The sequence below is a fragment of the Vombatus ursinus genome, unplaced genomic scaffold, assembly GCF_900497805.2.
Source record: "Vombatus ursinus unplaced genomic scaffold, bare-nosed wombat genome assembly UNPS02014832.1, whole genome shotgun sequence".
Lineage (NCBI taxonomy): Eukaryota > Metazoa > Chordata > Mammalia > Diprotodontia > Vombatidae > Vombatus > Vombatus ursinus.
In genome coordinates this window covers 62,393,649-62,421,176 of record NW_020954610.1, presented here as the reverse complement: position 1 = coordinate 62,421,176, position 27,528 = coordinate 62,393,649, and the positions used below count along the sequence as shown (strand labels likewise).

General features: G+C 44.1%; 1 protein-coding gene across 1 annotated transcript in view; it reads left to right on the top strand.

The window, feature by feature from the left end:
- The first annotated feature begins 6,791 nt into the window (after window positions 1-6,791).
- UNC13B (unc-13 homolog B) overlaps window positions 6,792-27,528 on the top strand; it is a 57,711-nt gene continuing 36,974 nt past the window's right edge. Inside the window, exons 1-6 of the mRNA XM_027839140.1 lie at window positions 6,792-9,237; window positions 15,255-15,277; window positions 19,842-19,888; window positions 23,054-23,132; window positions 25,877-25,951; window positions 26,204-26,423. Coding sequence (XP_027694941.1) covers window positions 6,792-9,237; window positions 15,255-15,277; window positions 19,842-19,888; window positions 23,054-23,132; window positions 25,877-25,951; window positions 26,204-26,423 — 2,890 coding nt within the window. The remainder of the gene's footprint in view (window positions 9,238-15,254; window positions 15,278-19,841; window positions 19,889-23,053; window positions 23,133-25,876; window positions 25,952-26,203; window positions 26,424-27,528) is intronic.

Sequence of the window (27,528 nt, the reverse complement as noted above, 5' to 3'; positions counted from 1 at the left end):
TGTGTGTGTGTGTGTGTGTGTGTGTGTGTGTGTGTGTGTGTGTGTGTCATGGATGCCTTTGATAGTCTGGTGAAGTCTCTGGTCCTCTTCCCAGAGCCATATTTTTAAATGCACAAAATTAAATGCATGTGATTACAAAGGAAACCAATTCTAATTTATCAAAGGTATAAAAAAGTATTTAAAAAACCCAACAAATTCACAGGACCCTAGCCTAAGAATCCCTGGTCTCATGCTTAACAATTTACAGAGCACCTACATGATCTTATTTGATCTTCACAACAATCCTATGAAGAATGTACGGCAAGTACTATTACTCTTTTGTGCAGATGAGAAAGCTTATAGGACTTGCCCTGGTCGTGTTGCTGTTTAGTGCCCTTGCCACTATGCTCCATCATTGCTTTTTCTAGTTCATTTGATGAGAAATTTCCCTCTGCTTTGGCTCATAGAGAAATTTTTCTGGGAAGAGAGATGAGGCTGTAGGCTTTCTGGGTTCTCAGAGTTGTACAGCCAGCTCAGTGATCAACCATTTGAGAGTGCTGGGCCTGCTCTGCTTGGAGCAAGAAGCTTTCTTTGGCCAGTTGCCACATTGTTGGATCTGTGGCCAAATCACTCATGTAAGTCCATAAGACTTTGAGTTTTTCTGCTGTACCAGCTCCTCATTTGCCATGTGTTTGGGTCCAGAATTTCTAAAGGCACATGCTTCCTACTCCAGGTTTTGAGGAGGTGGAACGGAATGAAATTCTAAAGTCAGAGGTCATCTTAGCCCTCTCTGAAAGCCAGTGGTCCTGGTAATACCAATGTATAGGGTCTGTGGGTGACTCATTTCTGTCTTGGACACCTGTCTCAGAGTGTTATCAGCATGGGTTGTTTGGGGTTGCTAAAGCATGAAAGGACTTCAGGCAGACTTAACACTTATCCTTTTGCTGGGATTGCTTTCCTCTCTGGGGAGATGACTGTATCAGTGAAAATCAAACATAACCTTCTGAGGGCAAGAATTCCTAAACTAAAGGGATTTTACCCAGGCTTAAGGCCACAAGCCAAATAAGGGTAGCTGAAGGTCTACAGAAGATGAGTGAAGACTCCTTAAAGATATATTATTCAATCTCCCAGCCAGATAAGGGGTGGATGAGGTAGAGAGGATGAGAGAGCTGGAAGAAGTCACTGTACCATCACAGCAGAAAAGTCACAATATTGTCTTACCTTCCTACCAACATGAGCATGCCAAAGATAGATTGGAGACATTTGCTGACTTCACTGTCATCTTCACTTCCTTTTTTGGCTCCCAGGGAAGGTTGGAGGAGAGAGGAGACAGGGAGAAAAGAGAAGCAAGTACTCACGAATATTTTAGGGCCTTACGGTCGCATTGGTGTCTAGTTTAGGGTCTTAGGAAAAAAAGAAAAAAAGAAGGAAGGAAAGTAGGAAAAAGGGAAGGAAGAAACCATTTGTCTAGAAGTAAGCATTCAATTAGGGAGGCAGCATGGTATAGTGGAAATAACACAAGATTGAACTAAGGAAACATGGGTTCTAATATTTTTGCTTCCAGTGACTCATTGTGATTGTGAACAAATTATTTCCCCTCTCTGTGTATATATCAGTTTCCTACTCTATAAAATGAAGGGCTTGAACTAAATGATCTCCAAGATTCCTTCAAACTCTACTGTTACAGGATTGATTATGTTCCTGTCCCTGCCTATGTCTCAAGGGTCAAGGAGGCGATGGGACACAAAGCAAACCTTGGGCCCCTTCAAGGAGTTGGCTATATAAATTGATGGGAGGAGGGCAGGAAGGGAGAGTTAGGATGGGAATTGCTGGGAAAGTAGGGAGACAGCATGAGAACACTGGTTGCCCAGATGAGAAGGTTGATGCAAGGTAGAAAGGAACTGAGGATTCACTCGGTCTCCTTCACAGTGTGGTCTCCAGTCAGTCCAGTCTTATAGACTGTGTAGGGTATGTTGGCAGAGCTGGTCTAGAAGTTGCTAGGGAGGGGACTGGCCTCCCTTTATTAGGATCTGTCAGCTCCAAGTGTCCCCTTCTCCATCCTAGGTTATATAGGAGAAGTGGGTAGGTTGATCCTTTTTGCTTAAAGTTAATCACTTTTCTCCATTTGAGGCCCTATCATTTGCCCATTCAGAGATGCCCAATGCCTTTCAGGACCTTTGTAGGTTAGTCCTAAGTTAGTTGGGGAATTGAAAGGGATGGTGAGTAGTGTGTTGTCCCATAAATACCTTCAGAAAGAGGGGTCAATAGGTCGTTGTCGTCCTACCAGTCCTACCACTGGCTTGACCTCTTTACCATCCAGAGCTAATTCTCTAAAGGGAGATTTTTCTGGACTTGACTAACATCATGGGACAGTGGAAAGAGTACTGACCTTAGCTTCTTGATCTCAAAAATGAGAAGGTTGGACCAGATGACCTCTGAGGTCTCTTCTAATGCTAAGTCTATGATCATGTGATCTGTGATCCTCCGAGCTGGCCTTTGGTTCTAAGGCCACGTCAGTAGCTTTCCTGGGGAACTTTTTTTAATGATTCCCTGGAAATGGGTGATTGTCCTAGGTAGGGGCTGGGAACAGGTTGCTATGGCAGCCCTGGCTGGAAATTTCCTGCTGCTGTCCAGGATGAGGAACCAGGCAACTGTTCTGTATTGATGTAAGGGGTGATAAGAAAAGTACCTGCAGCACCTCTGATCAGCTCTGTTCCTGCATTTCCTGGAGGAGGGCCTGAAGCATCTGGGAGGCATGAGCCTCCCTGGCCTGCTGTAGCCCTTCTGGTACTCGCATTGCAGAGGTACTCTGTTGGCTTGGGTAGTTTTCACCTCCAGAATTAGAGCAAAGTCTGAAAGAGCTATCTAAACAATGGGATGATTTGGCAAGAGATCCAAGCCTGATTACAGTTCATAGCAAAGAATGGTATGGAGTTACACGAATCCCCACTGAGGCCCTAACCAACCTGCTTATGAAGGTGATAGCCAGCAAAGACCAACAGGGATCTGATGGTGGATATGTGTCTGGGCCTTAGCTTTCCAGATGCTAAAGTTTGTAACCTATGTCTCTGGTGTTTAGAACCATCTTAGATCTATCTTCATTTTGATGGATTTTCTCACTAACTATCCATGTCAAATATCTTTTCTGCAGAAGGTCAGGGAGAATAGATAGATCTAATTGAGCTCTAAATGCTAGCAAATGTTTTTCTTTTGGCCTAAGTCTAATCTAAGGAGGATTTGCAAAATGAACAGTAGAGGCTCTCAGTTCCTCCTTAATTTTGCGTAGGTTAGTGCTTCTCCTTTTCCTTTTCCCTCTTTCTCATCCTTCTTCCTCTCCTCTTCCTTTTCTCCCCCCCTTCCCACTTTCTTCTCCTTCCATAATAATAGTCTGTTTGAAGGTTTGCAAAGAGCTTTACATATAACACTTCAGTTGATCCTCACAATAACCTTGTCAGGTAGATAGTATTATTACCCTGATTTTACAGATTAGTAAATTAGGATGCAAAGAGGTTCAATGCCTTGCATTAAACATAGCTAGTTAAGTATCTGAGGCAGGTTTTGAACTCGTTTTCCTGACTCCACATCCAGTGTTCTAGCCACTGTTGCCTCCTAGCTGCCCAAAGAGACACTGCCGGAATAAACCAGCCAGCACTCTCCGAATCCTGATGTTTTCTTCCTGGGAAAGGTATCATCCATGGCACAAATAGGGAAACTCAGAGCCAGGTCTCAAATAGGAGACAGATAAAAGGTGATAGTTCCTGAGGAATAAAGCATCTGGTTTGTTTGTTTTTTGTTGTTATTGTTTTGTTTTATAAAGGAGACAATAAAAGAGAAGGAGATGGAGATATAGTTATTTTGGTCTGTGTATATTCAGAACCTCAGCCCTGCCTAAGCCCTAAGGATCTGTGGTTCAAATGATGTAGGAAAAACAATTCTCAATCAGAGCCATAAAAGGCTTTAGTTTTGGTGCACACTTAGTGGCATTTGGAAGAAGCAGCAATGGGGACAGCTAGGTGGCACAGTGGATAGAGCATCGGCCCTGGAGTCAGGAGAAACTGAGTTCAAATCCGGCCTCAGACACATAACACTCACTAGCTGTGTGACCCTGGGCAAGTCACTTAACCCCTCCTCCCCCCAAAAAAAGAAAGAAAAAAAGAAGCAACAATAAAATAGCCAGTTCCTGCTGCTTGGAAAGTCATTTGTGACTCACTCTTTGGTTCTAGACATGGAAATATAACATTAGCTGAGAGTTAATAAAGCAGCAGTTCTTCACCTTTTCTATGGCATGGATTCCTTTGGCAGTCTAGTGAAGCTTAAATATTTAAAATAAAATAAATAGGATCATAAAGGAAACCATTTATAGTACAGTGATTAATTTTTTTTTAATTAATGGGACCTTAATCATTTAATTAATGGGTTAAGATTATTCCTGTGCTAGAGGGAGCTGGAAATTGATTAGTTTCTCAACCCACATGCTTCTGGCCTAGGTCTTGCAATGAGAAGCTGCTGATTGGTAGCATGGCATAGAATGGCAGCTAAGTGGTGCAGTGGATAGGGCACTGGGCCTGAAGACTGATCTTCCTGAGTTCAAATGTGATCTCAAGACACTTAGTAGCTGTGTGACCCTGGGTGAGTCACTTAAACCTGTTTGTCCCAGTTTCCTCATCTGTTAAAAATGAGCTGGAGAAGGAAATGACAATCATTGCAGTATCTTTGCCAAGAAAACCCCAAATAGGATCATGAAGAGTCAGGCAAGACTAAAGAATGATTCAGTAACAACAAAAAGCAAAAATAGGGGAAAGACTTACTAGACTAGGAACAGGGAGACCTCTGTCACTAATTCACCATGTGACACTGGGCAAGTCAACTTAACCTTTTTGGGTTTTATTTTCCACATGTTAAATGATGGGGCTGGACTAGATGACCTTTTAGCTCCTATATCCGTGATTGAAAGTAACTTCTTAGTGTAAAGTTTCACCTTTGTGCTGATATTCTCATCCAGGTGCTTATGGCTAAGCTACTTTTGATCCATAGACTGTAATTCTAGACATAAAAATAGATCATGTTAATTTTTTTCCCTCTGACTCTAGAAAATGGTCCTGGAGGACCTGAAGGGTCTTCCTAGCACCAAGGCTAGCTCTCTCTGTCCACTGTGCGACAATGAGGAAAACAGGACACAGACTCAGTCTCTCAGGAACTGTCAATACTACAAAGGAGACTAGAATCCTGGTTATATTTTGGTCCCCAGTGTAAGTGCCTGGCTAGCTGGAGTAGCCATCTAAATCCTGGGAGACTGCATCAGTCATATTTGCAGCAGCATCACATTAGTCTTGTCTCTACCAGGAATAAAGTAAGAATTAGATTCATTGTAGGATCAGTGCTGCCCTTGGCTGGAGGGAAAGGTTGAGGAGCATTTGTCACCATGCCATAACAAGTCATGAGCAGGCTTTGGCCTTCTCTTTCTCCCTCTCACGACTGATGTCCTTCTATTCCTTTCTGTATCATTGAGGGAGCAATGCTGATACAAGCCCTGGGGCATCTCTTAGATTCTCAGATAAACTTTCCTTTGTTTTTGCCTTACTTTTACACCACATTTTCTTTTTTCTTTTCTTTCTTTTTTTTTTTTTTTTTTACTTTCTCTGTATTTGGAAATAATTTCTTTAAAATGGGATCCTTGTTGAAGTCCAGTCCTCCAAGAAGCAGAATTCATAGTAAAGCCATGGTAAGTTCCCTAGAGTAAATTCCCTCTGGGGAGTTTGGGCTTCTGAAAAAGGTCACTTGACTCTAAGCTATTTCCACCTGCAGGGTGGATCCCAGGGATGTTTTAGTAGTCAACCTCATCAGCTTAATAACAGTTAATAGTTATCTAGGCCTTCAAGGTTTTCAAGACACTTGACATGGATCATATCATTATCTAGAATGAAAGAAGTTTCCTGTGCAATAGCTAGAGCTATAACTTGCTTCAGTTATCAGTGATGGAACAAAGTGCAAAAAGTTCATTTTTACCTAACCTAAAATCTTGACACCCTGCATCAGAAGCATGTGCTATGTGTTGGTTGATGATGCCTGAACCACTGAAATTCTTCATTTTCTTTTCAACTCAGAATTCTGGTGAGGACTTACACTTCAGTTACGCTTCAGTTTTCAATCTTATGCAACCTAGAAGAGTCAACCTGTTGGGTTCAAGGGTGTTGTCTCATTTTGTTCTGTGTTTTGTCTATATATTTGAACAGTATCATTAAAATGTATTTTGGTAACTATGTAATTTGAGCTTCTTGGTGTTGATGTTTTGCATATTCATTCAATTCAATTCATTCATTCATTTGTTTATTCATTTAGCTAGTCCTTTGTTCTCTAATTTTATGTGATTTCAATATTAAGGAGGCACCCACTAGAATTCCTCTGCTGTTATAGGTTGTAGGAAATTCATATCCCCAAAAGGAAGGGGGTCCTGGAAGACTTAATCTATATCACAGAATTTACTTTTTATTTGGCATTAAAAACTTCAATGAAGACCAAGGACTAGAGCTGTAAGCCCAACATTCTTAGCTAGGATTTACTGACAGGCCAGAACTACAGCAGGAACCCTAAGAGATAAAGCCAATTCTGTGGACTGTATCTGATGGATCTGGGTTTTGCTGTTGTGTTTTATTTTACCCTGCTTCTTTTTTTTACCTCAGTGCACTGTTTTTCCTCTCTTAATAGCTACCTGGTAAGAAAGTCAAGCTGGGATCCAAAGGCACGTGTTGGACTTGAGAGCTAGACACGTCTCTCTTGGGCAGCATGATGCACCAGGCCCAGTGCAGCAGCCAATGATGTTTGCTAGGAATAGATTGAAAAGATCAGGACATGGCATTGCCTTTCCAAGAAAATCTCTAGGAAGCATCCTGGCCAAAAAGAAGGCGAAGAAGCAAAAACCCCCTCAGGCCCTGAGGGAGAAAATGAAGAGGTTGTTGCAGGAGCCTCAAGAGGAAAGCTCTGTAGACCCAAATACCTGCTCAGAGCTTTCCTCAGCTGATTCAGGGTCAGCTGTGATAGTTTGTGACATCCGGAATAAGTCCTCAAGCCCTATTGGGGCCTCTCCTCAGGACAGGAGTTTGTTGCCTACCTGCTGTGGGCAAGTGGTCACAGTTAGCAGTGGGAAGGTAGAAATAACCTACAGTGAATGCTCTGTTCAACACACTGGCCCTGGCAAAGATGGAGCCTGGTTGGGTAAGGGGCAGCTCATCACCTCAAAGCCTGACTCTCAGGACCTCTCCACTGGGAGCCCAGCCATTAGCCAGCAGGAACTCTCTGAAAGGGAAAGACACAAACTCTCTCCATCCAGAGGTGACAGCCCCAGGCAGCAGCCAGAGCCCTCAGGAGATGTGGTGGACTACATTGTGAAAGAGCTACAAGGGATCAGCCGCCTCCAGTTGGAGATTGCTGAGCTTCAGCAGCACCTGAGCCTGGTTAAAGGCTCTGTGGATGAGGTGTCCAGCTGTGTGGATTCAGTGCTGAGTGAGATTGAAGGATTACAGGTGGGTGGCAGTCCCTCTACAGCCAAGGCTTATGTAACAGGGAAACCCAAGGAGTCCCATGTTGAAAGCAGGGAGGAACCCATCTTGTATTTTTATGGCCTTCCTGAGCAAGATGGGGAGAACACCACGGAGCTGGTGAATAGCTTCCTGGCCAAGCACCTCTGTGTTAATGGCATCCAGTGCAGTAAGTACATCAGGGATGCTTACAGAGCCAATGTGGCCACGGGCAAGGCCCATGATCCCAGGCCCATGATTGTCAGGCTTGTACACCCAGAGCAAAGAGACTTCATTTTGCAGAAATCAATCCTCTTACAAAGTGTAGGGGTCCAGATTGCAACAGAGGAAGAGCCCAGCTGGTCAAAGGGCTGGAGCCCTCAGATGGAATCCATTTCATTGTTGCATCGAGGACTACAGGATCATCACTGGCGCTCTTTGAGCCTTGATGAAGGGGTTCTGCACACAGATAAAAGGGACAAGGCACGAAAAACAGATGCTGACTGGGTCAGAGCTCAGAATCAAAGTTGGGATTCCCAGGGCCAGAAGCTTTTTTTTCCACCCGAGGTCACCCTAGCAAAAAGAAACAGTGTGGTGTCTGGGCCTTTGGAAGAAACCAGGAAAGGAGCTCAAATGGTCTTTTGCAGCCGTGGAAACCAGACTGGGCCCCAGAGGGAAGACCTTTCACCTATTTTGCAGGAAACTAAGGACTCTCTCTTAGAATTCATCCCCAAAGAGGAAGATTCCAGGAAGGCGCAAGAGTTTCCAGAGCAGCATCATGAGAGACTTTTGTGCACAGGAGCAAAAGAAGTTGGCTGTAGCATTAAAGAGGAAGCCAGCCACTGCCCATCTCCTGAGGGTACCAAAGCAGAGAAAGGCCAGCTATTTGGCTGTGAAACAGGACTTGAGATTCTGAGCCGAGAGCAATTAAATTCCCTTTTAACAGATGAGTCCAGAAGGCTGATGACTCTAAGCCATGAAGGCATGATGGATAAAGTGACCATAGGACCTGAGGTTTTCAAAGACATGGTTCATATTGACTTAAATGAGGAAGAGGAAACTGCTGTGCAGGTCCTTAGGGATGTTTTGGATAGCTCTACATATGTTCTGGATGCCTCACAGGAAGATGGAGATGGCACAGACGTGAAGTTTTACACAAATAAATTAGGAAAAGCAATTCACCACTTCAAGTCAGCCCTTCAGGGAGTGTTTCAGAAACTGGAGAGCAGTGATTCCTTCAGTCACGAAGGCCTGGAGAGTAATGAGAGTGGCTCCCAAACTGATGACAGTGAGGGGCTACTGCAGATGTTGAGCCCAGGGGGAGACAGAGACTGCTTGGTGGAAAGCCCCTCGAGTAGGGGGAGTGAGAGCTTGGCTAGTGATGCTGTGGCCAGTGAACAGGTTGTTTCTAGACATAAAGAACAAGTCCACTTGGACCATAGCAGCCTTTCTCCTGCTTCCAATGACTCTCTGCTGTCTTGTTCATTGCCCTGTTCAGATGTGGACGTCTCTTTACGACAGCTGAAGCCTGTGTGCAGCCTTGGGGATGAGACTTGTTCAAGGCCTCAGGAGCCCAAGGAAGGGAAACTGAGCCTAGAGCAGGTGTGTGCGGAGACTATATACCTCAACAAGTGCATCAACAACTTCAAAAATGTACTGAGAGAAAAGAGACTAACACAGAAGAGACTTTTACAGGAATTAGTTCAGGAAGCAAACTGTCTTTCAGCTGAAGAAATATATTCAGGTACATGAAGTCTAAGATGGTTAAGGCCTTGGCTGGTTGTGCAGCCTTTTGGTCAGGACTGGGCATTTGAAAGAGGAAGGGGGTGGGCGGACTTGTCTCAACCCTGCTGCTCAGATCTCTAATAAACAAAACTCACCTGTGTTCAGAGACCTTCACTAGGACCTGAGGAGGGTAGAGGAAAGGAGTGCAAAAACACTTGTCTACAGGGAGTTCTTAGTCTAATGGAGACAGAGTAAATATAAATGCAAGAATCAAATGGGTCAGGGATAGAGACCAGACCTGTAATTGTATAGATATAGGGAACTCCCAGGTGAGGGAACTCAAGTAGGCATTTTCTTTTCGGTTAGAGTTGCCTAAAGCACTGAGAACTCTTAGTGACTTGCTCAGGCCCACCCAAGCCAGGATATGTCACAGATAGGACTGGAATCCAGGTCCTCCTGACTTGGAGGCGGGCTCTATAGCCACTGTTTGATAACAGCTTCTCAAGAACCCAAAGAATAAATACAAATAAGAGCAAATGACAGAGTTGTTTATAACTATTGTTATAATAGGGTATCCATATTGTGTGGTTGTAACACAATTTAGTTAAAATAAAGACGTGGCTAGAAATTATGTTCCCTGGCTAGAAAAGTTGACTGTGAAATAGGTCTAAAGTCCAGCCTTCAAGTAGTCAAATAGAAAGTCAAGTGTCATTCATAGCCCCTTTTCTCCATTTCCTTCCTATTCTTCTAGTCTCCGACATGACGTGGTTTAGGTTTGTTAAGTGTTTAAGAAATTATATGAGGTGTTCTGGCTAGGGAAATAAGGATAAGTGATGTGGAGAAAAGACATCAAGAAGAGTAATTCAGGAAGAGTATTTTGTCCAGTAATGGCAGAACAAAAGCTCAATTTTCCTTTTTATTTAGAGAGCAACTGCTATACAGAGATCAGGGTAAGTACTTGTTAGATATATTTATTCCGTTTAGGGAATTATACCCAGATTGACAAAGTACTCTTGTTCTGGGCCATCAGCTAGAACACAAAAGTGGCTTTGTGAGCACAGCTACCATCCCAGGCTCAGCCTGCTTGGGAATATAGTTTGGTGTAGTGTTAAAGGAAATTTTGCTGAGATAATGTTAAAATGAATAGAATTGGCTGGTTTTTGTTTGTTGAGGGGGAGGGTACAATAGAGGGATCACAAGTCTTCACTGACGAGGTAGGCGCTAGTTTTGAAGTATCACAGTGTTTTTAAAATTATAGTGGGCTGGTGTGAAGAGCTGTGAAGGAGAAAGAAGAAGATAGAGGCCTTGTCCTCAAGGGACTTAGAGTCTCACTGGGGAGACAAGACTCACCACATGAAACAATGTCAGTCAATCAGCATTTATTGAACGCCTTCTGGGTGCCAGGAAATGTGCTAAGATCTGAGGATACAAAAAATAGTAAGAACAATTCCTCTTCTCAAGGATCTTATTTTCTGATGGGGGTTGTAACACATAAATAAATAAGTATACCACGCAAGTCCAGAGTACGTGGAAGATACAAGATGATCATGTAAGATGATTCTACTTGTGTGCTAAATTATTTGATACAGATCAATGATTCAGGTTAAATTCAGGTCTCAGAGTCTTTATCTGCCAAGTGAGGTTGGGGGGAGAGGTTGGGGTTGTTTCAGTAAATGATCTTTTTAAGTTCCTTCCAATTTTAAAATTCCCTGATTTTATGACTATAAATATGGTAGGAGCTCTTAGAAAAAGGGAAATCAGTAAGGCTTAGAATAGTAAAAGAAAACTTCTCAGAGAGGAGACTTGAAGAAAGAACAGAATCTGTATAGTAGAAAGCAGAAGTTTTAGGTAAGAGTAACAGTAAGCATGAATGGGATTCGTGGGATGATGTGCAGGCTGACCTTAATAAAACAGAAGGAGAGTGGATTGGGGAATAGGCAGGTCTACTTAATAAACTGTGGTGGCTCCCTGCTCTCTATAGGATTAGCTATGAACCTCTGTTTGACACTTAAATCTCTTCACAACCTTGTCCCTTCTTACTTTTCCATTCTTATACTTGACTCTTCTTGTGCTGTACAATTCAGCCATCCCTCTGGTCTCATCACTGTTCCATACACAGGACATGGTAGCTGTCTTTTTAATCATATCTTTGCACTGTCCTCTATCACAGGTTTCCTTCAGGACTTAGTTCAAACACCACCTTCTACATGAAGTCTTTCCTCCTCCTCCCAGCTAATGGGTCCTCCCTCCCAAAACTGCGTTGTATTCATTTTGCGTATTTTTTGTATGTACTTATGTTCATCAGTTGCTTCCCCCATTAGAATTTTAGCTCCTCAGGGATAGGGAACTGTTTATTTTTGTCTCTGCATCCCTAGCATTTAGCTTACTGCCTGAAACATAGTAAATGCTTAATGTTTGTCAATTGATTATGTTAAATTAGGTCAGATTATGAAACGCTGTCCTGTGAAGAGTTTGAACTTGATCCTACAGGCACCTGGGAGCCACTGACATCTTTTGAGTAGGCCAGTTGTCTGACGAAAACTGCGTTGTAAACAGATTACTCCGGCAGTGGTCTGCATCACGAGTCAGAGGAGAGAAGAAAGTGCACTTTGGGTCTTCGATGTGAGACAATGAGGGCTCAGGCTTAGGCAAGTGGTAGTGACAATCGAGATAAGGGAGTGAATGGATGGGTTAGTGGAAGAGCAACCTGGCTCCTTTATAAAGTTCTTTAAATGGGTTCATCACAAAGGTCTAAATCGGTCCTGAAAAAACTTCCTGTGGTTGGAATAGAGGAGAATATGTAGAGGGTAACAGCAGAAAGAAGAGGGTATAGGCCGCCTCTTTCTCACCTCCAGCTACTTAAGAAACAAAAGAGAAGGGAAATGTCTAACATCCTCTTCCCTCCCCAAAAAAAGATGGAACTGGAGTTCTATTGGAGAGTGAAACAGGGAGAATCACATATTATGTTTCTTCGCAATTATGGATGAACCATGATACATAATGCTGATTTTGGAAAACAAACTTAGGCAAAAATATCAAAGTTGCTTTCTTTGGCTGATGATTGAACTTTCCAAAGCGTTTGACTTTATATGTCAGTAGTAGACTCCAGGGATGCTTTCTCCATTTCCATCAGGCTATTCATTCTGTAGGACTGAGGCTTGTCAACACAGAGAAACTTGTCTAGCTTTGAGACCACGGATCCATCTGCAACGCTAACTCTGCCCAGATTCTGGAGAGAGATAGTATTTTTGACCTGCTCCTTTCTCCCCTTAGTATGTATATATTTGCCCATGGTGAAGCAGCTGGCCTAGAGAAGAGAGTAGTTTTTATCTCACGAAATGAGGGGGTTTCAAGCCAGTGTAGGGATTCGTGACGAACATAATTTCTTCAAAATTGAATTCATGCGAATAGCATATGCTCCATTCCTTTGCTGTCAACTTTAAGTGAGACAATTAAACCTGCATACCATCACTACACTAGTCTTTCTAATGTACTACCTTGATCATCTTCTTCTCCTCTTACTTAATTGCCTTTAGTGGTTTCTTATCACCCACTGAATAAATCCAAACTTGGCTTGACGTTCAAGGTCCTCCCTAGGGCCAGCAGTGGAGGGAAACAGAGGGGGAAGGATACTATCAAAATCTTAACCATTGTTCAAAGGCCAATCAAATGTCATTTCTTTCATGAAGTCTTTCTTGATAAATCCCAGCTGCTATTGCCAGGTTTGTGTTTTGACCTAGAGGCACCTTTTTTAGCCGACTGAATCCCAGAGTACCAGCTCCATCCAGACAGCCAGCTGGTTTTGGATGGCACACTGATGTGAGGCAGCTCTGGGGTGTTAGGCCAAAGTATTCCAAAGGATTGTCTAAATACACTAATTTTAGAATAAGCAGGTAAGGCAAAGGAAAGGGGGAGGCAGGTACTTTACACATGAATATTCACTGGATGTTCCAGCTGGCTCTATATGCACATCTCCTCTCCTTGGATGGTGGCCTAGTCTAACTTGCCAAAATCTCACTGATATGGAACTTAACACATTCTACCTTGTGTTGTAACTATGTCTATATTTTATCTACTCTACTGGACTATAACATCTTTTATATATGTCTTTCTCCCCCTCAGGTATCTTGCGCTTAGTAGGGTCTCAGTAAATATTTATTGGATAAGTGAATGAAATAATGAAAGAAACCTAAATGCCTAACTGGCAGGCCTCCTTCTGAGTGAATGGGCAGGACCCTGTGGCAAGACCCCTGGGCATTCTCCTGAAATGTAATGACCCCTAAATTTGGGAAGCATGGGCACAGGCTCCTCTCCCCATAGTGGTTAGACCTCTTTTGTACTGGCCTAGAGAATGGGAGAGATTTTGTGGATGAATTTATGATAAACTTAGGGAGAAGGGAAAGGGAAAAAAAAATCAAATGGGCTTCCTGAAGGGGAAAGGAAGGGCAATTCTCATTAGGCCCTAGGGAAGAACCACACAGGAAACTCTCTTGGTCCTAGAATTTGGTATAGGGAAAGGTCTCTATACCTGATAAACAGAACTAACAGGTTTTACCCTCTGGTCTTTCTGTTGCATCAGGATTCCTTCACCATATTCCTTTCTGTATACTCACTAGAGCTGGCAGGCTAGGTAATGTGCCCAGGCAATATTTGATCATCTACTTTCACCGGAAGTGGAGTGAGGGGAATTGGAGAAACTGTAGTCACTAACTCTGATGTCTTCAGGTGGCCTCTGGCCTGGCCTCCTGTTGTTCAATGCCTCTGTTGTCCCAGGACAGCAATCGTAGTGATGTTTCTTCAAGAAACAAATGAGAAAGTAGGAGGCCCTAGGCCCTGAGTGAAACTAACTTGTCCTTGGGGTGGAGTTGGCCTGGATACTGCTGAAGAGCTTGCCTTGCTTCAGAGCTCTGAGGCAGGAAGTTTGAGCTTCCCTAGAGGAGTGAGCAAAGCAGGCCCTATCTTCATGTCCCTCATAGGAACAGGAGGAAGGGGGGAAGAATATGAAATAAATAGGCCCTGTTTCCCAAAGTGACACATCAGCTCTACCATTAATGCAGCTTCTGAAATTTCTGCTTTCCCACCAGCTGTTGATTGGGAAGTAGCTATTTTCCCAGGGAAGTTTCACAGGAGAAAATTTAGCTTCAGTGACCACACTCATGCCCACAAAACAATTGGAGGACAATTATGTGTTCAACTGTGAGGATTGACTGAATGTAATAGGAGTTCAGAGAAGAGAGAGATCAGTGTGAGAGTGAATAGTTGGGGAAGGCTTCATGGAAAAGGTGGGATCTGATCTGGGCCCTAAAGGGTGGGTAGGATTTGGACAAGTTGGGGGAGGCAGGAATGGAATGGAACATTCTAGGTGGTTGGATGACGTGGTTCTGTTGTTTGTTCCTTATAGGTAGGAGGCACTTTTTAGATAGGAAGCTGGCCCGAGTGGTTACTGCTACAAACTCAACCCCAAGGTCTAGGGCTTCTATGTTGAGGTATCAAGGTCAAGCTGGGACATGTGGGTGAGAAAATATGGATGGCTCCTGTTTCCTGATGGCGAAAGGATTCAGCCATGGAGTTTAGTTGGTCTAAGTCTAGAATGAGGTTATACGGCCCCTGAAAAAGCTGTGGTTCTGGTCTGAACACCCTTCTGGGTAGCATTGGGTTCGTGACCCCCATTCCCCTTATCCCATTAATATGTCTCTGACCATCCCACTCTAATTGGTGGAATGAACACACGAGAGAAGAGAAATGAACACAGTGTTTCTATCCTTTCATGAGAAGGCCTTTCTTTGTCTTTGTCCCTGGGGAGATTCCCAGCTGACGGGGCATGTGATGAACTGAAGGGATCAGGATGGGAGCTCATCAGTCTAGAATTTCAAACTATTCTCCTTTCCCTTCCCCTCTCAGCTCCCCAGGGCCCAATGATCCCATCCTTGGGCTTCTTGGAGAGTTGGTAGCCAGTTTAGTGTCTCATTGATGTGCAGAAATTTGCTCTAATCTCTTTCCTCTCCTCTTTTTATCTTCTTTCTTTTCCCCTTACAGAAGGAAGGCAACAAGCCCTTCAGGTCATGTCTCATGGCTCTTTGTTTGTCCCCCAGCTGGGGTGTGCATGCTCTGTGCATGCTTGTGCCTGCAAACACAGCTTGTGCCTGTGTCCTCTCCCCCAAAGTGGTGTTCGTGCATGTTCTGTGTCTTCAGATGCCTTGTGTCCTTCCTGCACTCAGCATGTTTGATTTCTGGCAAAAATTCCTGGGTAGAAAATAAGAATCTGTTTAGTGCAGGGACTACCAGGTCAGAAGGGAAGCTTAAGTTTCCATTGGCCTGTCTATTTTATCAGGGGACAGAGGGAGGGAATACATATTTCTATCGTGTCTACTATGTGTGTTAGGTACTTGTTACAATATCTCATTTGATCTTCACAACAACCCTGAGAGGTGGGTACTGTTATTATCCCCATTTTACGGTTGAGGAAACTGAGGCAGAGGTTAAGTGACTTGCCCAGGGTCACACATCTAGTAAATATCTAAGGCTGGATTTGAATTCAGGATCAGCATAGAGTCTACCAGTAATTAGAACTGAGGACCTTCAGGGACTACTGGGCCCTTCTACTGTTGTTTCTTTTAATAAAAAAAGAAATTATTGCTATCTTTTTTTTAAACATAGTTTAAATTTCCTCTTGTATTCTATCCTACCCCCTTCCCAGAGAGCCATCCCAAATAGCAAATACGTTTTCCATTACTTCTTTTTGGAAATTCTTTGTGTATTCTATCCAGAGCCAGGACTAAAGGTAGATAAGGTGAACAACTTCCTTGGGTGCCCCCAGAGAGATGGATACAATCAAGAATGTTTTTAAATATTTATTTTTATAAACTCACAGATTCGCAATGCCAGAAAACTCTACTCTTAATGTTATTTATTTTGTGATAAGTCAGGATGCTTGAATTACTTCTCAAAGCCTCAGCTGGACTACAACACAAATGAGATATAATTATTAAACACAAGGTGCATACTTTCAAATCTTGCCCAGGTCCTTCTTATCCTGACTCTTGAAAAGGGCCTTGAATCCTTCACTCACCTTGAGTGCACTCGTGGCCAAAGCTAGGCAGCTTTGCACCCAGTTCTCTTCCTTGTCCTCCCCTTGTCCATTGGAGTGCCATTTCACATACATTTTCATTGTCAGGAGCTTAATCCTGAGGGTATCCAAAAGGCTGCATTGACTCTGAAGTTTTGAACAGGTTGTGGCTGTGAGAGAAAGGGAAGAAGCTGTAGGCCCTGGTACTTAGATCTGCACTTGGCTCCCATAGTATAGTGTTTGCCTTTGGTTTGCTCAAGAGACTTGGAGATTCTGGAACATGTTTTTCACCCAGACTAGCAGACTCTAGCAGTTCGAAGTGTTTGTTTTGATTCTTCACGTGTTAACTTTTTCCAAGTGCTTTTTTAGCTGTTCCTTTCTTGTTTTCTTTGAAGCTCCTACTATCAGCATCTCACTTCAGGATTCAGTAGAATCTCCAGGGAAAATGATCCAGGTTTAAAGATTGGTGCTGATCAGCTGCTACTGATCCTCCTTAGAAGCCCTTTGATTGAATGCCTGAAATGTGTATGATGGTATCAGATTGTTCTTAACCCCTAGTCTAAGTCCTGGCCAGGGATCACCTTGAAGGGGAGGTTGGCTTTCAGAGGTTGGTGCCAGTGAGGCAGGGTTCTAGCCAGTGACTTTGAGAAGGCAGTGAATGAGCTCATGTGCTGAAGATGGGATATGTTCAAGTTAACACAAGGCACATCATGGTAGGAGCTTAAGGGGAGCCTGAAATAGTTCAATGAATATCTGGACCTTGAGCCTTAATCCCTGGTTGGAGCTGGGCCCTTATTAATTGAGACCTTGCCCTTGAGACCTGGCTTCCCTAGCCTATTCTGAGACTGTTGATAGATTTTCTTGTGGCCTCAAAGGACCAATCCTTTGGGAGTTGGGGGCTGGGATGCAAGGAGAGCAGTTGCTCACTCCAGCCCTCACCTTTATATATCCTGAGGGGAGAAAGGAGTTGGTAGGGACTGTGACACTGGATGGTCTCATTCTTTAGGACCTTTTTGCTTTAGAAGGATCTGGCCCCGACCTTAATTTCTAGGATCTACTGTAGGAGAGAAGGGAGTCTCCTGCCTGAATTGGACTCAGATTCTTCTGTACAATGCACAGTATATAAACCTTGAATCTTGGTGAGGTGGGCTTAGGGCTGTCTGCTGAGCTCTTAGCTATGCATTATCCCTCTCATTTTCATCCCCCTCATCCCCATACCTCATCTTAGGTGGTCCTGAGTCCCTGGTGAGCTCTTAGCTGTACATCCCTCCCACCCCAGGTGGTCCTAGGGCCAACTCCCTCCCCACTCAGCTATGTATCCTTCCCCCATTCCAGGTGGTCTCAGAGCCTCCTACCAAGCTCTGAGCTGTGCATCTCCTACCTACCCCTCTTCCCTATCCCAGGAGAGTTTTTTTTTTCTGCAAGTGTTCATTTGTGAACCAGGCAGCTTGGTTTTTCAGTTCATCTTTCCCTTTGACTTTCTCAGTAGGCCCAGTTCCTGATAAAAGGTAAAATTATTGGGTGGATAGAGAAAATGCCAGCGTGGCATTGGCAAATAAATTCTTGCCTTCTGTCGTCCCCAGCCTGTTCTTCTGATGAGCAGCAGCTCTGGGACTTGCCTTTGCGTTCTTCAGGTCTATTTGGGAATCTCTGGTAACAGATCCCTCTAGTGAAAAAGAAAGTCATCTGGTATGGTGGGAGGTGTGTGTGTGTGTGTGTGTATGTGTGTGTGTACTCATGCCTCTGAGCCCCAGCTTAGCCTAGGGAAGCAGATGGATTAGAAATAAACTGGCTAGCAGAGTGACCAACTGTCAGCAAGGAGATGTTTGCTGAGCAAGACCAGGACTAAGGCAAGAGATAAGGGGAAAGTCCTACTTTCCCTTGAGAAAGGACAGAGAAATGTTTCTGAGCTGAGCTCTGGGGAAGTCTGGATGTTCCCATTAGTCATTGCTCCAGGCTTGGCCTACCGTAGCAGCATTGGCCTCTAACCTTCTCTATTTGCAGGGGATAGTGAGGCATACAAAACTTCCCAGTTGTAGCAGCTCACATTAGAACATACCTCCAAAATTGTGAGGGAAGGTTTCTGAGGAGACACGTTCAAGCTCTTGCTTTTGGCTTCACCTTGCATATAGAAGAGGGCTGCTTCTGCTTGTTCCCCTTGGCTGATGCCAGTGGCACTGCTGGCCCTGATGCCAGGCTTCATCCTAGGCTCTTACTGTAGCTTTATTGGGGCCAACAATCATCTCTTCCAAACATCATTGCTTCTCCATGTCTAGAGGTAACCCTGGACTTGACACTCCAGACCCCTTATTTGTTCCTGGTGGGCTCACTCAGCTATCTTCTCTTTTCCACTAAATTTTAATGACTTTAGGTCCAAAGCTATAAAACTATAAGTTGTTTGGATTTGTTGTTTCCTGCCTGGTCCCTGGGAGGGTTCATAGGCGTTTCTCTCTCTCTGGAAGCCAGCTTTGCACATGCTTTTAGACCACTGAGAGCAGATTTGGTGATTTGAATATCTGTAGTTAAGTAGCTATCTCTGTTCAAGACCACATTCTCTCCCTCCACCACCACCACCACCACCACCACCATCACCATGACCAGTTTTCTGCACAGCCACCTGGGCTTTCCCCGGGAGGGTATATCAGGACAGCTCTTGAAAGGGGGAAGCTCCAGCTGTCTGAGGGAGACTGGTGTCCATACCCAGCTGGGCTTTAGGACTGTCGAGGACTGTACTTCATGGTACCTGTCTCAAAGTTAAAACCTCTGCCCTGTGGTCCACCCCTTTGTGACCAAGCACAAGAACTATCATGGCTTTGGTCTCCACTGGGATCTCTAGCTAAGACACTTCATTTGGCAACCATTTATGAAGTGCTTATGACATGAGAAGTGCTGTGTTGGCAGCAGGTGAAATACAGAGATGAAAAGGATATGGTCTTACCCTCAGGTAGCTTCCAAACTATGGAAGAAATCAACGTTTGATTAAAGTAAGGAGCCTAGGGTAGATGTTGGTTGAAGTTAGAATACTTTTTCTCATCTTAGGCCCCAAAATTTTGAGGGGGTCGTTGTCTTCACGCTGAGGTGAGCCATCATCTGCAAAAATTTTTTCCCTATCTTTGCATGAGAACCACTTAGGGATATTCTTATCCTAAATAAAGCAAGAATCTTCTGCAAAGTGTGGGGTATAGCAGGGAAGAGTGAAAATATTTTTTCTGATTATTTTTTCTAAAGAACAGATGTACTAAGCAGACTCTTAAAAATCTCTGCTGAAGTATCCAATGGGTAGCTACCCATGGTCCTTGTCATTACAACCTGCCTTTCCTGCCATCAGGCAGAGATATTTTTGGGGTAGAGTTGTTAGAACCAGGCACACATTGCTAGTGGTTGTGCCTCTGTGTATCTCTGTGTCCATATGTTTGTGTGTTGTAAGTTGCGTGAACTACATTCTATGAGAACAGATTCCTGGGTCTCCCTCCACCTGTCCTACTCCCAGCCTAAGTGATAACTAAGGCTTTGGTCTTTCATAGGATCTAACTTAGCTTTTCTTTTCTTCTCTGAAGGCTCCTGATGATGGTGACCACTCCAGGAAGCTGTGGCTCCCCAGTGGGTAAGTGCTTCCTGGGACAGCATTTTCCCTACAGTCCTTTCCTAAGATTTTTTTTTTTTTGCCCACCTTTTGTATGAGGCAGAAAATAGGGCACTATAGATTGGTTCCCATGACTTTTCTTTATTTCTGACCCCTGGCATCACAGCAGTGAGGAATACAGCAAGTGGAAGAATGGAGAGCCATAAAAAAGTTTTACCTAGAGACACTTTCTTTTTCATCGTTACCAACCCAAAAGATAGCTTCCAAATCAGTGTTACTTGTCATGACAGGACAACCTTGGGGCCAAGCCAGGGGAATCCCAGGGAGAAAAAAGACCTTTGCCTTGTGTGAAATTCTTTGCTGGGGACAGTCATTGGATCCTTGAACTGGAAGAACCCCTGGAAAATCTGTCCATACCTTGACCTTTGAAGCAATTAGATGATTAAGCCACTAGGATCACCACTAGGATCATCTCTCTTCTAGAGCATCACCAGGCACAATTCCACTCTCTTCTTTGGCTGTCCATCTACTAGTATTTAACTTCCCTCCTAACTTTTAAAAATTCTTTTTTAAAAAAGTTTTATTGATATTTGTTTTGTTTTGTTAACATTATAAACATTTACGGATTACTCCCACTTCATGAGAGGTCTCTTGTAACAAAGTAAAACAATTAAATAAAATGAATAATACAATGACCTCATCTGAAAGTGCATGCAGCATTTCACATCTATAATATCCACTCCTCTTTCTTTTTTTAATTGAACAGAAATCTATTTTCTCTCCTTCTCACCCCTAATTGAAAAAAAAAAAAAGGAAAAATTTCTTGTAACAGATATGCATAATCAAGCATGTTGGCTAAGGCAGAGCTGACTTCTGCATCTGTGTTTGTATGCTTTTTACTCATGGGCCACCCAAGAAAATACTTAAATTCTGACTTCCTATAGTAACAATGGATTACCTCTTTTTTCCCAATAGCCAACATCATCCCATGGCAATCCTCAAAGTGACTTTAAACACTCAATTCCAAACATGGTCTCAACTAGATTCCTGTGAAATTCTCTTGAGATTGCATGTGCAATGACTTGGAAATTGGACAGAGCAGTAGTTTCAAGAACTAGCATTGATGGTGGAGTCAGAACTTGGCATTCCATACTGAGCCTTGGCCTACCCTTACGCCTATAGCGCTTCTCCCCCTCCTAAGGTGCCTCTCCCCCTCCCAAAGTCCCAGTGGAGAGGGCAAGGGACCAGACCTGATCTAGTAGTTAGTATTTATTGTTAGTTTTAACTACCAATAACCTAATTCTGAGGCAGCATGGTATGGGGAGGTAGAACTCTGGACTTGGAGTCAGGAAGACCTGGATTCAAAATCCCACCTCAGCTACTCACTGTCTTTGTGACCCTGGCCAAGTCATTTAATCCTTCTCTTATCTGTAAAATGATGAAGTTGGAATTGATGACCTCTCAATTCCCTCCCTCTCCTCCTTTTGTCTCTCCTCCCTCCTTCTCTTATTCCCTCTACCTTCCCTTCCTCCTTCCTTCCTTCTTCTCTTTTGCTCTTCCTTTTCTACCTCCCTTCTCTCCTTTTCTCTCCACCCCCCCCCCCCACTAAAATCTGACTCTGGTGCTGCCTCATAGTCTAACAGCAAGCATAACAGTGAGCCTGGGTTCTTCTGGCTATACCAGTAGAACCACAAGTTCTGGTACATCCCATTAAGCTAGAAAGATTTCAGTTATGGGTCCATTGATGGCATTTGTCTTAGGAGCAGCCTTGCTAAGTTTAAGGTGCCATATCACTCTAAACTTTAGTCTGGCTCCTTGATAGTGAATTTTTGGCCATGACAATTCTAAAAGACTGTCTACCAAGTCACATAGAATTTATAATCTACATCAGTGGGGAGTGGAGGAGTATTCCTTCCCCACCAAAGTTACAATTCCTTGAAATATTGAAATACTATGCTATGTATTGTCCTTTGTTTCATGTGAGTAGATCTGTGTCCTAGATATATTGTATTGTATTGCTCCTTGAGGGAGTTTGTTTCCTCAACTCAGACTTGTTGAACTGAATACAAGACAATCCCCTGCTTCTCTATCCCTGAGGGTTATTCCTAGCCTATCCTCTAGGGCTGTTCCTAATGCCTAGCTGTCATCTGTAGAAGTCATGAGCCACCAAAGCTGAAAGAAGATTGTATCACAAGTACCATGGAAGGCTATATGCATGCTGAAGATATTAGAAGTTACCATATTGGACAGTGATATTGGTCTATACATGCTTAAGCTCTGGCTTCTACGATATTTGCTGCCCACTCCTTTGGTTGCCTTTCCTGGTTCTCTTGATTTGGAAATGTTCCTGGGAGGACAAGCATAATTAGGACTTAGATTGTCTTTTTTTTTCCAGCTGTTGGGAATATGGAGAGAGAGTTGAGTCATATTATAAAATTCCTGAAGACTCACCTCCTAAATCCATCCAAATCATACCTTTCCTTGATCAGGGGTTGCAGTTGTGGGGCAGTGCCTATGACCCATCCCTAATAGTTGACTATGGAGTCTGACAGTTTGAAATTGTGGCTGCCAGGAGTTTATTCCTGCTTTGAGTCTGTCACTAGCCAGAAGCCATAGATCCAAGAATTACCCATTTGATGAATAAGTTAACAAATATACGCTGAGTTCCACTGGTGTGTCTAATCCCATGCTAGGCTTGGTGGAAAATTTCAAGAAAAGGAGAAAGTGTGGTCCTTACCGCAAGGTTCTCACAGTCAAGTTGAAAAGGGACTTGTGCATGCAGCAGGTAGTAAACATAGCCTCCAGGAAAGAAAACTATTCCACACAATATTCAGAATCAAATTCCTAATAGTCATATGTCCATTTCACATCTGGAATGTGCCCCTTGGGGTGATAATGCGCTTCCCATTGTTGGAGATGTAGAGCCTAAGGCTGAATGACCACCTGCCAGCTGACTCCTACATGAACTGGGAGGTTGGACTGGAGGACCTTTTTGGTTCTTTCCACGTCTAAGGATCTGTGCTTTTATCTCCCTTTGCCAGCTCTGCTGAAAGCCTTTGGGCAGTGGGGAAAAAAAACAAAAAAACAACAACAAAAACAAATGAGGTAAATGGAGTAGAATTTCCTTGCATTAGGGGAATATTAGTTCTGAATCTCCCCCTCCCTTTCTTCTTCTTCTTCTCCTAGGTCAGCTGGTGGGCTGTATGGCATTGACAGCATGCCAGATCTACGAAAAAAAAAGCCACTTCCTCTCGTCAGTGACTTGGTAAGAGTTGTTCAGACCTGCTCTCAGAAAGAGACCAAGGTACAAGGGATATCTCATTGCAGAATCTGACATGTGTTGGTCACCTGGTCTCACTTTTTATGATGACTGAGTTCCCAGCAATGGCCTGATGACAATTTGCTAATTACTCTTTCTTGAGCAGATGCTAAATAGCCCTTGTAGAAGAGACTGCCCTAATTGGTGCTTGTCACTTACCTTCCTTTTGAGAAGGAACATCAGTACATGGCTTCAGTGGGGCCCAAGTCTTTCTGGAAATGCATGTGGAATGGGATCCTAGCCCATCATGGGAGCATATCTGGGAAATGAATCCTCAGTAACACCCCTATTTTTCCTGGAAGCACATCTAAAGAAGGACACAGTAGCAGGCCTCAGAGGAGCCCTAGCCTAACCTCTGTGCATCCCCAGGAGTTATTCTCTCAGCTGTCCTCCTTGGTCAGGATCTATTGTTGGGATACATTTGGACTGAATATTAGGGGATTAACTTCCATACTTTCTTCTCTAGGCTTTCTGTAAGACTCCTTGATTGTATTGAATGACATTTGCCTCTTAGCTGTATACCTAGAGACAGAGCTTGAGGATTTGTGCAGTTGAGGGGTTAGTTTCCTTCTTGGAGTGGTAACATCTATCTAACACTATTAGACTTCCTCTAAAACATGAGGGTTTCTGAGGGAGCTGGTCCTGAAGCTGAAAGGTCAAAGTATCCCTACCATTCCCTCCCATTGTGCTAAACAAGCTCAACCTTCTTACCCTTAGGTCTCCAGAATGATTAGACCCTTTCCTCTACCCTCCCATTCTTTCCTCCCTCCCTCCCACTATTTACCTCTGACATGCCCTTCAGCTAAGTTTCTGGGGCTAGAGTCCCATTGCCATCTAGACTTTGATGGTTGGGTGACTTGCTTCAAGGTCACTCATTGAGTAAGGACACATTCAGACCCAAGTCTTATGACTCCAGCTCCAGATTTCCTTCCACTACACTGTTTCCTCTAGAGGTATGTGGTATAGAAACCCTGCTATGTCTCCCCTAGGGTCCCATAGCAGGCTCTTTATTAACTTCTGCTAAGAGTCAATTAACTTCTCTTTAACTTTTTTTTCTCCTTTCTTCTCCTTATACCTTTCCTCTTCTACTTTCTTCTTGGGTGGTAATCCAACTCCTGTGACATGGGGTGGAGAAGTCTGCTCCCTGTAGCTGCCCAAACCAGCAGTATATTTTCCTGTTGAACTGAGAGGTTGAGACCTTGCCTGTTTTAAAAGATGGTAGACAGAACAAATGGTCTCTCTATTGAAAAACCACTAAGCTCCTTGTCCAGATGACTTCTTTTCTTCTTCCCTTTCTTTCAGTTATGCCTTCAAGCCTGGTTCTTCTCCTGCTCACTCAGTCACCAACTATCTCTCTCTGGACAGGGTTTGCCTAAAGGCCCCTTCCTCCATGAAGGGTACTTCTTGCCCTTCTCAGGAATTAGGACTCTGGATTTGCCTCTACTGTGCCTATTCCAGGGATTAAGTGGAAAGCTTCAGCAAGAGACCTGTGGGGGTTGCTCTGGCCACTACAATTAGCCTGCAGAATCCTCCTTGGCTCTCTTGTCCCTTACTCTAACTCCATGGGATTTCCTTTCATCCCTTCTGGCCCTGGTTTTCTAGGTATAGTATTGGGTCCTTCTCCTGTCTCAGCCAAGAACCTCAGTCCCTCTAGTCCTTTATGCTGCAGGACCCTGTCCTAGCACAGATGATACAAGTTCCTGAGGTCTAGGTTTGAGACAGGTTTGTCTGAGGACAGAAGGGACTTTGTGCAGAAGGTCAATGGCAAACCCTACTTGGTTCATCCCTTTAAATGCATCTATCACAGCCGGGACATTAATATCCTATTGTTCCTTTCTCTGCTCTCCTCTCAACAGGCCATGGTGAGTGCATTCAGAGTTGTCTCCCTCCCTAGTGTCCACAGACTATTCCATTGTGTGTCCTTTCCCAACCTTTCCTCTTGTTTTAGTTTGATATTGTGAAGTGTGCCTGTAGCCTCCACTTCACTGACATAGTCAGCCTTAGCAGGGTGGGTGGCTGTCCTTGGGGTGAGGTCTTAGGCTTCACTGGAATAGCAGCTGTCATTCACCTTTTTGGTTGCCTTCTGTGCTGTCCGTTGGACTTCTGAACTCTGTAATTTTTCTGGGGGCTTTGGTCCTAGGGATTGGTACTAAGGGTGGGGAATGTAAGTAAAGCTCCAAAGAGTGGTGTTGGGATCACTGTTTTCAGTTATGGTCACTATGTATGACTTACAAACATTCAGATACAAGTTTGTCCCACCTCTCTGAACCTCGTCTCTTGTTCTAAAGCGTTTCCTACTACCACCACTCCTTACCTCCCCCTTCTTTTTAGACTTTCCACAGGCAGCTTTAGCTCTTGGAACCATGAAGGGGAGAACATCTTAAAGCAATGGGGGAAAATTAAGCACTTCAGACTACGTGCTTCTTAATAGCTTGTGCTGTGGAGGGGAGAGGGGTGAGGCATAGGAGAGATCTGTTAGGGCACAGTCTCCCTGAGAAGCTGAGACAAGGGGCAGCCAGAAGGAGCCTTGGCTTGGAGTCCTATTTTACTGGGACTTGGAAGCAGTGAATGACAGGAGAAGCCTGTGTTGGGGACATAGTTGGAAGGGTCCAGGCTGGTAGTCTGGTTCTCTATATCCACCCAAGCTTTGTCAGCCTTTGACAGGGTTAATGGCCTGTCTCTCTTCACAGTCACTGGTCCAGTCCCGGAAGGCAGGAATCACTTCTGCGTTGGCCACACGGACCTCCCTCAAAGATGAAGAACTGGTAAGCTTTCGTTGACTTTAAGCTACATTTCTGTTCTGGGCTCTGAGTTCTGGGCTCTGAACTAGACCAGGCCAGGCCAAGCTAAGACCAATGACAACAATCACTGGTAGCTTCCTTGACAGGTCTGAAGGGAAAGCCAACTTCTCCTGAGACTCTTGGTTGGTTACTTAAAAAAAGATCTTTGCTCTAAGATTTCCCTGCCTAGACCTAAAGGCAGCCTTGATGGGATATGGAATGATATGTGTTTTTCAGAAATCTCACGTGTACAAGAAAACCCTTCAAGCCTTGATCTACCCTATCTCTTGCACCACTCCTCACAACTTTGAGGTGTGGACAGCCACCACACCCACCTACTGCTATGAATGTGAAGGCCTTCTGTGGGGCATTGCCCGGCAGGGCATGCGGTGCACTGAGTGTGGGGTGAAGTGCCATGAGAAGTGCCAGGACCTGCTCAACGCTGACTGCCTACAAAGTGAGTACTGCTGCCTGGGCCCACTTGGTGGATTAGGGGTGGCTGAAGGTGGTAGAGAAAAGGACTGACAGGCCCTGGGAAGGCAGCATCCTCCATACTGGCTCTTCTAGCAACGTGATTTCTCCTTGTACTATTGCTAAGGGGATGCTCCAGGCCGGTCCTTCCAGGCCCATTTTATCTGAAGTTCTTGCATCAGGAACTCCTTAGGCAGAGTTTATTATCTAGTGGCTGCTTTTAATGCTCTCCTAGGAGTCCCTTGGAAACATTGTTCCTGGCTTGCTTGGGCCTTGGGGGTACAGTTTGTGGTAGGGAAATGATGAGCAGAGGAATATGGACCTGAGAGATGTGTTCATACTTCACTGCCATCACTTCCCAAATGGCTTTGGTAAGCTCAACTCAGCATAACCACCATGGAGGAAGAAGAGTGCCTATGGTGAATAGTGGGCTTATGGCCATGAGACTCCATGATACACCTCCCACAACCCAATCCCAGGAGCCAAGAAAGGTAGTAGTTAACTTTAATTCATCATTGGGGTCTCCCGGACAGGAAAGCCAGGAGTAGAAATTCTAAAACCAAGGTCAGGAGAAAATGTACTTTTTTGTGCTCCAGACTTTCCAAATCAATGGCTGGAAGTGTAGTTTTGTTAGATGTGGGTTCTGGAAAAGTGCTAGAGCTAAGAAATTGAGAAAAGGAAAAGTAGAGAATTCATGTAGAAGGAAATGATGGAGGTGATGGTGTCTCTTCTCTTGTTCCATTCTCACTGTGGCAAGGTCTAAGCAAGAGCAGGGTCTGGGTGGTTTGGGATGCTTCCCTCTTCACCTTCAAGCCCAACGTGAAGCCTGTTTGGGAAGGATGAAGTTGATTTAAGCTCTCAGATTCTTTCAAATTAGGTTGTTCTCCCTTTTTCATAATAAAGATGCCCGACAATGATAAATAATGTTAAGGTACAGAGCCCTCTTGACAGTGTAAACCCCCAGGCATATTCTGTGGTACTAGAACAATAAATGTAATGGGGATAGGTAGAGGAAATCTCAGAGAGATTGGGCATGGTGTCTCCTGGAGGCCTTTCACAAAGCTTTACACCCTCCTGAAGCTTCAGGAAAA